Source organism: Sinohyriopsis cumingii, chromosome 7, assembly GCF_028554795.1.
Source record: "Sinohyriopsis cumingii isolate HCF-2022 chromosome 7, ASM2855479v2, whole genome shotgun sequence".
NCBI lineage: Eukaryota > Metazoa > Mollusca > Bivalvia > Unionida > Unionidae > Sinohyriopsis > Sinohyriopsis cumingii.
In genome coordinates this window covers 89,098,052-89,111,019 of record NC_142967.1, presented here as the reverse complement: position 1 = coordinate 89,111,019, position 12,968 = coordinate 89,098,052, and the positions used below count along the sequence as shown (strand labels likewise).

The window sequence follows — 12,968 nt, the reverse complement described above, 5'->3', positions numbered from 1 at the left end:
TTTCAGAAGCTGGTATTGTCTAGTCTGGCAAAATTCATTTTCCCTATTTTAATAGCTGCTATGTATAGTGTACTTTAGACTAATTCAGGCTGATTTTTTAACACAAGGGAGCAGTCATTTTAGTTAGCAGTGTGCTTAAATCATGTAAAATTTCCAAAAGTACAATATCCAAAAGAATTATCATCCACATTACATTAATGTAGCATAGAGGTATGCCAACATTCTCTCCACTGTGCATGTTTTAAATGCGAACTACTTCATCTTACATACGTCACTCTCTCAAAAGTACATATTATCTGGTAAGCGCCCCCATAAAGAGAATATAGGTATTATTTTTGTATGATTTAATTATGTTTATATGGCTGAAACATTTAAGTTGCAAGCATCAAAACAATCCTTTTGAATAATTCTCCTGCCTTTCCCCCACAGAACAGTATTTATGAGTGTCAGAGACTCTAACAAGTCCAGCCTCCCCTCCATGATAAAAAGTGAGCTATTTTAAGAATGCACATTACATTTTGTAAACATAGCAACCAATGTTATGCTGAATGACAGGAACATGAAACTAGCCAGAATTATTTCTGAGATATCAACAATGAATTTTACAATTTGAAAAGGGAGGTCACTCATCAGATTCATAAAGGTCAATGGTCAAAGTGTAAAATATTTGCCTACTGTTTAATATGGAAGAAGCCAATTCACTTTCTCATCATTTATTTTTTTTATTTCATTGCAAATAAATGAAAAGAAACATTTTCACCATATATTTCTGTCACTTATTGCAATAGTTTTAAATTCAAGCTGACTCTATTCCTATATTCTAAGACTTCTAATTTCCCCATAATTAAGGTCACTACTCAAACAAACATGCCTCATGGCAAATCATGTAAGCAAGAGCAAAATGATCATAATTAGCTTATTTTCATGCTTAACATCAATATGAATGTACCATTTTATTCAGAACATCATACATAATCATACGAAAATAAAAAAAATAATTGCAAACATTTTTATATTTGCTTTAAGGTGGCGCTCTACAGTTTCGTATTTTGCATAGGGCTAGGATTTTAAAGAAAAGAATTTCCCTGGCTTTCCTCACTGGTTATACTGGCTATTTAAAAAACACCTTGTATATCTTAGGTATAATGCAAAGAACGTTTAATTCCCTTTATTTTGGTGTATCACTGATGGGTGTACTATGGGTTATAGAGTATACAGCTTGGCCTTACTTCAGATGTGCACCTTTCAAAAAAGTGCTAGCTCTACTTGGTCATTTTCACTTCCTGAACTTCAGAGGTAAATTATATAAAAGTGAGCCAATAACTTTTTTTTACATTTTATATATTTGGTAATTCATTCATTGCACTTTCAGAAGCTGGTATTGTCTAGTCTGGCAAAATTCATTTTCCCTATTTTAATAGCTGCTATGTATAGTGTACTTTAGACTAATTCAGGCTGATTTTTTAACACAAGGGAGCAGTCATTTTAGTTAGCAGTGTGCTTAAATCATGTAAAATTTCCAAAAGTACAATATCCAAAAGAAATATCATCCACATTACATTAATGTAGTATAGAGGTATGCCAACATTCTCTCCATTGTGCATGTTTTAAATGTGAACTACTTCACCTTACATACGTCACTCTCTCAAAAGTACATATTATCTGGTGAGCGCCCCATAAGCAACCAGCACAGACTGATAGAGAATGATCATGATCAACTGAGGTACAACTGACTAAGGAACCAACACAGACTGAGAGAGAATGATCATGATCAAATGAGGTACAACTGATAAGCAACCAACACAGACTGAGAGAGAATGATCATGATCAATTGAGGTGCAACTGACTAAGCAACCAACACAGGCTGAGAGAGAATGATCATGATCAACTGAGGTACAACTGACTAAGCAAGCAGCACAGATTGAGAGAGAATGATCATGATCAACTAAGGTACAACTGACTAAGCATCCAACACAGACTGAGAGAGAATGATCATGATCAACTGAGGTACAACTGACTAAGCAACCAACACAGACTGAGAGAGACACTTAGTGGGAAAGATACTTTCAGACATTTTAATATTTAAAAATGATCCATTTTAGAAACTTATTTTTGGTTAAAAAAACAAAACAAAAACAAAATAAAGCAGGGCTGACAAAGTTCCATTGACAAAGTGACCAAAGTACCAGCCAATTACAACATGTGAAGCAAAACAAAGCTAGTATGAATAATTAGCAGTGTTTTAAATAGATTCACTGTATTGTGTTTGCTCAAACCAGATCCTTATGAATGATGTACCTTCGATTTAAATCCAGCAAATAAATCCAATTAAATTAATGAAACACACTTTACCGACATTAGTGTTTGTTCCTTTTATGAACTGATTAAATGGCAGTGATGATTCTTCAACGTTCAAATGATTTTACAAAGGATTAACTTCCAAATCTGATATTTGCATTTGAAGCAAAACAAATTACATGAAAAACAGCAGTCTCTGTTCATATTTAAAGAACAAAATGTACATTATTGTCATATATATATATATATATATATATATATATATATATATATATATATATATATATATATATATATACACACACACACACAGGCACACACACACAAGCTGCTTTGATACATTTTAAATGTTTAACACATATAAATTTTCCAGTCTGACTGAATAATGGTAAGGACTGCAAACTGAACCTAGGTTACTCCATCAAATACCAAATTTATATAGATAAGATCACTTTTAACATTCATATTTCATTTACATTTTAGGTAATGAAATAAATTGGAAATATGTGTATGTTTCATGCTTTGTATATTGAAGACATTAAATTATCATTTCCAATGAATCAGTTTAATTCATCCATGACCATCGTGTAACCCAAAACAGTAAACACTTTGCCGACAATCAAGATTAAAAATGATACTAAAGCTTACATCTTGTTTTTTTTCTGAATAAAATCTGTTTCAATTAATGATAATGAAATAATATGTTTAAGGTAAATAATGTATTTTAAAAACCAATATTAGATTAGTTTTATCAAAACAATCTAATATTGCATTACTGATAATGTACAACACTCCCTAATCTAATACTAGTATAATAATATGATATAGTACTCCCAGTACTCTGACTATAGCCTAATACTAGTATAAGAATCTAGTACTCCCAGTACTCTGACTCAGTCCCAATACTAGTACTCCCAGTACTCTGACTATATCCCAATACTAGTATAATATAATCTAGTAATCCCAGTACTCTGACTCTATCTCAATACTAATATAATATAATCTAGTACTCCCAGTACTCTGACTCTATCCCAATACTAGTACTCCCAGTACTCTGACTATATCCCAATACTAGTATAATATAATCTAATACTCCCAGTACTCTGACTCTATCTCAATACTATAATAATCTAGTACTCCCAGTACTCTGACTCTATCTCAGTACTAGTATAACATGATCTAGTACTTCCAGTGCTCTGACTCTATCCCAATACTAGCATAATATAATCTAATAATCCCAGTATTCTGACTCTATCCCAATACTATTATAATAATATAATCTAGTACTCCCAGTACTCTGACTGTATCCCAATACTAGTATAATATAATCTAGTACTTTCAGTACTCTGACTCTATCCCAATACTAGCAATGTCATATTCAGCATATAAGATCAACCCATTAGAATGGCATATTTTTGACATGATTTCATTTTGTTTTTACTTGACAAAATAAAAAAATACAGAGTTTCGGAATGAATGCTTGAATTTTTCAAAAATTCGTATTTGAAGATACAGCAGATGCTACAGGAAAAATCTAAGTGGGATCTGTTAGGTGTAATCAGTAGAATAAATGGTACAGACCAAGATCTGTTAGGTGTAATCAGTAGAATAAATGGTACAGACCAAGATCTGTTAGGTGTAATCAGTAGAATAAACAGTACAGACTGAGATCTGTTAGGTGTAATCAGTAGAATAAATGGTACAGACCAAGATCTGTTAGGTGTAATCAGTAGAATAAATGGTACAGACCAAGATCTGTTAGGTGTAATCAGTAGAATAAACAGTACAGACTGAGATCTGTTAGGTGTAATCAGTAGAATAAACAGTAGACCAAGATCTGTTAGGCGCAATCAGTAGAATAAACAGTACAGACCGAGATTTGTTAGGTGTAATCAGTAGAATAAATGGTACAGACCAAGATCTGTTAGGTGCAATCAGTAGAATAAACAGTACAGACTGAGATCTGTTAGGTGTAATCAGTAGAATAAATGGTACAGACCAAGATCTGTTAGGTGTAATCAGAAGAATAAATGGTGTAGACCAAGATCTGTTAGGTGTAATCAGTAGAATAAACGGTACAGACCATGATCTGTTAGGTGTAATCAGTAGAATAAACAGTACAGACCAAGATCTGTTAGGTGTAATCAGTAGAATAAATGGTACAGACCAAGATCTGTTAGGTGTAATCAGAAGAATAAATGGTACAGACCAAGATCTGTTAGGTGTAATCAGTAGAAGAAATGGTACAGACCAAGATCTGTTAGGTGTAATCAGAAGAATAAATGGTGTAGACCAAGATCTGTTAGGTGTAATCAGTAGAATAAACGGTACAGACCATGATCTGTTAGGTGTAATCAGTAGAATAAACAGTACAGACCAAGATCTGTTAGGTGTAATCAGTAGAATAAATGGAACAGACCATGGTACATGTTAGGTGCAATCAGTAGAATAAACAGTACAGACCGAGATCTGTTAGGTGCAATCAGTAGAATAATTGGTACAGACTGAGATCTGTTAGGTGTAATCAGTAGAATAAACGGTACAGACCATGATCTGTTAGGTGTAATCAGTAGAATAAATGGAACAGACCATGATCTGTTAGGTGTAATCAGTAGAATAAATGGTACATGTTAGGTGTAATCAGTAGAATAAACAGTACAGACCGAGATCTGTTAGGTGTAATCAGTAGAATAAATGGTACATGTTAGGTGTAATCAGTAGAATAAACAGTACAGACCATGATCTGTTAGGTGTAATCAGTAGAATAAATGGTACAGACCGAGATCTGTTAGGTGTAATCAGTAGAATAAATGGTACATGTTAGGTGTAATCAGTAGAATAAACAGTACAGACCGAGATCTGTTAGGTGTAATCAGTAGAATAAACGGTACAGACCATGATCTGTTAGGTGTAATCAGTAGAATAAACAGTACAGACCAAGATCTGTTAGGTGTAATCAGTAGAATAAATGGAACAGACCATGGTACATGTTAGGTGCAATCAGTAGAATAAACAGTACAGACCGAGATCTGTTAGGTGCAATCAGTAGAATAAATGGTACAGACCGAGATCTGTTAGGTGTAATCAGTAGAATAAATGGTACAGACCGAGATCTGTTAGGTGTAATCAATAGAATAAACAGTACAGACCAAGATCTGTTAGGTGTAATCAGTAGAATAAACGGTACAGACCGAGATCTGTTAGGTGTAATCAGTAGAATAAACAGTAGAGACCAAGATCTGTCAGTGCATTATGCAGTGTATATTGTTTGCAGCTGGACCCACAAGTAAATACAGCATACTGTTTTAATATAAATATTCAAGTAGATATGGCATACTGTTTTAATATAAATATTCAAGTAAATACAGTGTACTGTTTTAATATAAATATTCAAGTAAATACAGCATACTGTTTTAATATAAATATTCAAGTAAATATGGCATACTCTTTTAATATAAATATTCAAGTAAATACAGCATACTGTTTTAATATAAACATTCATGTAAATACAGCATACTGTTTTAATATAAATATTCAAGTAAATATGGCATACTGTTTTAATATAAATATTCAAGTAAATACAGCATACTGTTTTAATATAAATATTCAAGTAAACACAGCATACTGTTTTAATATAAATATTTAAGTAAATACGGTGTACTGTTTTAATATAAATATTCCAGTAAATATGGTGTACTGTTTTCATATAAATATTTAAGTAAATAACGTGTACTGTTTTAATATAAATATTCCAGTAAATACCGTGTCCTGTTTTAATATAAATATTCAAGTAATAACTGCATACTGTTTTAATATAAATATTCCAGTAAATACAGTGTACTGTTTTAATATAAATATTCAAGTAAATATGGTGTACTGTTTTAATATAAATATTCAAGTAATAACAACATACTGTTTTAATATAAATATTCAAGTAATAACGGCAAGTAATAATGGCATACTGTTTTAATATAAATATTCAAGTAATAACGGCAAGTAATAATGGCATACTGTTTTAATATAAATATTCAAGTAATAACGGCATACTGTTTTAATATAAATATTCAAGCTACTACATCTATATCAAGATCTGCTTCTGTATATGATATTTTTTAAATCTCTTTAAAATGCAGAATGCCAAATCTTTAAATGTTCTACCTTTAAAACAAAACAGGTAAAATTATTAGCTCAGTAAAAAAATGGATGAGATTATTTCAGTATCAAGTGATTTACAATTTAAGAACAAAACACATGTAGGTGAAATTATTTCAATTTTATGCCACTTTATACATTTTACATATTATGGGGCAGTGGTGATCATGTATTCATAGCTATTTTTAACAAATAATCAACTTACTGAATAAGTTCCCTTCCCATCCAATCCTTACCTGATTTTTCAAGAAATTTGTCTATCTGCAATCGCAAAAGCAGAAGTACTTTTTCAATTACTCTTGGTTTAGAATTAGCCAGGGCTCTGATAACTTCATCTGATAAGTCCAAATCCAACTTCTTTAAAACTCTCCTGAAATTAGAGAATAAAATATCAATAACAGATGGAATTCACACATACATTATCTCTCCAGTATATGTATTATTGGCCATTCAGTTATCTTATTTGCTCATAAGCAAAGCCCTCTTAAAATCCCAAGGAAAACTCATGCCATCTAATGAATTAACAAGAGTGACAAAACAACTTTCATTCCAAGAGTTATGGTTCTTATGGTTATTTCCCTTTCATCAGGGCAAAATCTACCAAAGATGTAGATTCTGCTCTGGATTTTGAGGCACCTTAAAATGAAAAATAAGGTATTGAGCAAATCAGTTTGCTCTTCAAAACTCACAACTGTAGGTAAAGCTAAAATACACATAGATACATGTCTGCGGCATGATCGATATGCAATGCCCCAGTGCTAGACATCACTATAAACTGACACATTGCTAGACATCACTATAAACTGACACACTGCTAGACATCACTATAAACTGACACACTGCTAGACACCACTATAAACTGACACACTACAGGCATCGTAGTGATCATATGAATACAATTGTTGAAGCTACATTAAAAATCTAAATCAGACTCACTCACACACCTACTTCAGTAAACAATTTTTTTTTCACTTAAGGAAACCAAGTGCTGCCTGTAGCAGACAGCTGACAAAAATGACTACTCCTTTGTGCTCAAGCAATGGACTAGAAATAACACAAATTACACCAAATTTGATGGTTTTTAAAATGCAAAAATGAATTTTGATAGTGCAAGTATTTATTAATTTCTACAGGTGCATGCATACAATTTTAAAAATCAGCATGTTTTTAAAATAAATTACCTCTGAAGTTGATCAAATGAAAATGGCTTTTTTATAAGAGAAGCACTTGATAAATAACTGTGTCCTGTCAGACTGATATGAATCCCTATCATTCTAAACCCTTTCTATTCTATACACATACATTTCTTCATCAAAAGGATTACAAAGTGGGGGGCGGGGAGAAACCTAGGAAATATTTTCAATTTTTTAAACTGAGCAAAAGTGCAAAACTTCAGGACCTTTAGAAGTACTATTTCTATTAGCAACAAGTGCACTGTGCACTTGCTACAATCAGTTCAGCAGGACCTTTAGAAGTACTATTTCTATTAGCAACAAGTGCACTGTGCACTTTCTACAAGCAGTTCAACAGGACCTTTAGAAGTATTATTTCTATTAGCAACAAGTGCACTGTGCACTTTCTACAAGCAGTTCAACAGGACCTTAAGAAGTACTATTTCTATTAGCAACAAGTGCACTGTGCACTTGCTACAATCAGTTCAGCAATACCTTTAGAAGTACTATTTCTATTAGCAACAAGTGCACTGTGCACTTGCTACAATCAGTTCAGCAGGACCTTTAAAAGTACTATTTCTATTAGCAACAAGTGCACTGTGCACTTTCTACAAGTAGTTCAATAGGACCTTTAGAAGTACTATTTCTATTAGCAACAAGTGCACTGTCCACTTTCTACAAGCAGTTCAACAGGACCTTTAGAAGTACTATTTCTATTAGCAACAAGTGCACTGTGCACTTGCTACAATCAGTTCAGCAATACCTTTAGAAGTACTATTTCTATCAGCAACAAGTGCACTGTGCACTTTCTACAAGCAGTTCAACAGGATCTTTAGAAGTACTATTTCTATTAGCAACAAGTGCACTGTCCACTTTCTACAAGCAGTTCAACAGGACCTTTAGAAGTACTATTTCTATTAGCAACAAGTGCACTGTGCACTTTCTACAAGCAGTTCAACAGGACCTTTAGAAGTACTATTTCTATTAGCAACAAGTGCACTGTGCACTTTCTACAAGCAGTTCAACAGGACCTTTAGAAGTACTATTTCTATTAGCAACAAGTGCACTGTGCACTTTCTACAAGCAGTTCAACAGGACCTTTAGAAGTACTATTTCTATTAGCAACAAGTGTACTGCCCACTTGCTACAAGCAGTTCAACAGGACCTTTAGAAGTACTATTTCTATTAGCAACAAGTGCACTGTGCACTTTCTACAAGCAGTTCAACAGGACCCTGAACACTGGAGCTTTGCAGAAACAATATTCAGCAATAACTGTATCAACAATAATGAGCTACAATAACTTTATAAACAGTAATAACTGTATAAAATGATAATGTAAGATGATTAAACTTGACAACAACCTGTATTCATGTGACAACCTGGGTAAATCAAGATTGGAAACAATTGCCAATCAGTTCACTAAATGATGACAAAGCAAACCTTAAAATGAATCCTATCAGAATCTTACATTTGGAAATTCAACTCATCTGAGATCTCATTAACATAAAACTGCATGACAAATTTGGTGAAAATAAGATAAGCCCAGATAAAGTTGTGCTACAGAAACCAAAATTTAGGATGATGATCAAGACAGCCCATCAGGGGATACAACTCTTGTAAATGATACCGTAGAATACTGAAAATCAAACTCATTCAAGGTTTCACCAGTATAAAGATGTATGAAAATTTTTAGTGAAAATTCAACAATCCGTGGTAAAAGTATGTTGGGAAAATGAAATTATCCTGAATTCGATAGCATGGAATGCTGAAAATAATTATCATTCAGGGTTTATCAACAATATAAAGCTGCATACCATATTTGGTTGAAATCCAACAATCCTTAATAAATTTATGCAGCAGCCACCCAATAAAAAGACAAGCAATCAGGGGCCACAACTCCTCTAATTTATGGCAAAGAATGCTTTAAATCAAGCCCATTCAGTCTCACATATATAAAACTATACACCATCCTTAATAAAAGGTTATGTCTCAAACAAATAATAATAATAATAATAATAATAATAATAATAATAATAAAAACACTATTTTTAGAGGGTGACTCATTAGTCAAGGACTATTCTCCCTTAAAGCCCTTTCAAAAATCAAACTTAGGAGGTAGGCAATCCAAACTCATACAATATCTCATCCTTTTGTGAGATATTGTATGAGTTTGTATTGCCTTCCTCCTAAGTCCTTTTGTGCCTCAGAAGCAGGAGGTTGCAGATTTGAACTCTGGCCAAGTCATACCAAATACTTTTAAAAATGGTACTAACAGCTGCCAGTCAGCATTAAGAGGTTAGTGTTAGGACAGGCTGGCTTGGTGTCAGGATAATGTGACTGGGTGAGACATCATGCTACATGTCTGTGGCATTATGCATCACAACTAAAAATCACTATAAACTGTTATACTGCAGACATAGTGGCGATATGACTGAAAAATTGTTAAAGCTATGTTAAAAATCCAAATCACATCGCATCCTTTTGTGGCATATTACCAGAATAACAAACAAATGGTCTCATAAAATGTGTACATGAAATATGCTTGATGAGACAGCAGCAAATACACCATTTGCACCTTACCCTTAGCAAAGAGAGGTAACTCTTGTAAAAAAAGATTTTATCTTGCTTTTATATCTCTTGGTGATTGACAAATAATCTTTTGAAAATGGAAAGAGATGCTTAGATCTCTTATAATGGAATAATTAAAACAATATGAAAGATAGCTGTCCAAAAGTTTCTATGCTGTTTCTGAGAGAGTAAAAGAATTCAAACACAGCTACTCATTAGTATGCAGTTCATTCCACACAGTATCAGGAATCATATCTACATTTGTTTCTCATTGAATTTTCATGTCAGCATCTCAAAACTACCCAATTCAATTTGTACACAAATGATTTAAACATGATTCAAATTGACAAAAATATTCATTAGCACATGCTGGGAAAAACTGGTCTGTGTACATATAACCCACCATGTTCATCCTGAGTTTTAACACATTAACCCCTGGAGCTTTTTGTCATTTTCGCCTGAAAATCAAGTAGGAAACACATTTTGAAAGCTATTTCTGAATAGACTCGAAAACACCAAATCCCCAGTCATCTTTCAATAACATACTGCCTAGTTGTATTAGAAACATCGTTTTTCATTGGCTATTTGACTTGCGCATGAGCAGAAGGGTAAAAGTTGGAGGTTTTTTTAATTTATTTTTTATGTTTTTGCTAAACGGAGCCATTATTTTTGTATGGAGACCACTCTTTATTCCAAATGCCCATCTTATCCTACTTTTTGCAAAGGCTCATCTGTTTGTTTGCAGTTCATACCAGTTTGCCTTAAATCTGAGACCAAAAAGTCTAAAATCCAGACACAAAATTGGATTCCAAACATGGGCGAATTTTGGGTTAAAAAAAGTCGGGTCCAAAAAATGAGGTTTTTCTATCTATATTTAGTAGTACAACTAGATATTCCAGATTATTTGGCATCATTGTAGAGCTACATCTGTCTCCCTTTCTATAATACCACCCACTTTAGTGTATCATGCATGACCATGACGCTACAGAGCTCAGCAGTAGACTAGTACCTCCTGCCCCGTAAAGTCGTCACCAAGGGTTAATGTGTTAAGAGTCAATTTTTGATACTGCAAAGAAATGAAAAGGAGACAACTAGATTATGTCTGAATAGGAAAGCTCCTTAAGAAACAAACTAACTCTTCCACAGGTTATGGCAGCATCGAAGAATAAGATGTAAACAGACCACCTGTTTCAACATGCAATGAGTGGAAAGTGTTTGTCAATACAAATGGTGTTGAAATAGTTTGTGCGCAAAATGAATTAAGTAATTTTATGTACATTTAAATGCGCTGATGTGAAAATTCACTGAATAAAAGACACAGATATCATTTGTGATATTGTGTGGAATGAACTATAGAACACATTGTCACAGGAAAACTTTGACCATAAAAAGTAAATTATATGACCACTATGTGGTAAAAACTAATTAAATTACTTGAATGTCAAACCCTATTTTGTTGGTTGGATAAATGACCTTTTGAATTTAAAATCAGCAAGTGCCCTCCTTGTTTTAAATGCAATCAATCCAAAAAATTTAGTCAAGATAAAAACAAAATTTTAACAATTAAAAAGAATAAATAAACAAAACTCAAGTAATTTTGTGGATATCATTTTCTTTCCTTAAGTTTCAGTGGCCTGGACCTTTGATCTACTGACCATAAAATTGATATCTCAAATGCAAAAACCATCCACAAAAGTTTCACCATACTTTCTAGCATAGGATTTTGTCATTCTGTGGAAACAGTCTTCCATCTCTGGTGTTTACTTTGACCTTGAACTTTAATGGATGTCATCATGATACTGGATATGTTTAATGGATGTCATCATGATACTGGATATGTTTAATGGATGCCATCATAATACTGGCTATGTTTAATGGATGCCATCATGACACTGGCTATGTTTAATGGATGCCATCATGATAATGGATATGTTTAATGGATGCTCATTACAATCTAAGCTCAAAAATATAAACATAAAAAACTGCAAAACATTTTTTTAGTTACTGTGACCTGACCCTTCGACCATTTTGAACCCAGAATCAATAGGCCTGATTCCTTTCTAAAATGCAAGACATTTATACATTTTGATATATTGTATAATACTAGTCAAAGTAATGTGTGAAAAGTTTTCCTTCTTACAATCCATGACACTGACCTTTGATGTTTTTACCCCAAAACTGATAACTTTCTTTTTTGCCCCAAATGCAAGGTACTTACAAAGTTTCATAATGAAATATGGTGGATAATTCAAGCAATTATTTGAAAGTGAAATAGTGAACACTTAGATGGCTGTATATAAATCTCATATTTCACTAGGCTAAAAACATAGATTGTTAAAGGATAAGAAAATATATGTGAAAGTATTGACACACTGATGGTTAAAACCTATTTTACTGAGATAAAATATTGACTTAAATTTGTTCTTTCACTGATGAAAGAAAATTTCACTTGACCCCAATCTATTGGAAATCAATATAATGAAGAACCAGGCTATTAATCATTACTGAGCAAACAAGACAACGTCAAGATCCATTTCTATCTATATTATGGTTTATAGGTATATGATTGCAGTTCACATTTTGTAACATCTGACCATGAATTATCACTTAATATGGGCAAGACTTCATAAATATATATATATATATATATATATATATATATATATATATATATATATATATATATATATATATATATATATATATATATCTGCAAATTCATGACAGATCATATATAGAAAAAATGTTTCCTTTAATAGGATCTCAGTAATATATCC

At 32.7% G+C, this 12,968-nt stretch overlaps 1 protein-coding gene across 3 annotated transcripts in view; it reads right to left on the bottom strand.

Annotated features, from left to right (window-relative positions):
* The window catches only part of LOC149795678 (sperm flagella and cilia-associated protein 1-like), a 90,180-nt gene that overhangs the window by 50,165 nt on the left and 27,047 nt on the right, over positions 1-12,968 (bottom strand). For all 3 annotated transcript variants that reach the window (XM_089965528.1, XM_089965530.1, XM_089965529.1), the window contains exon 3: positions 6,687-6,820. In XM_089965528.1, coding sequence (XP_089821654.1) covers positions 6,687-6,820 — 134 coding nt within the window. The remainder of the gene's footprint in view (positions 1-6,686; positions 6,821-12,968) is intronic.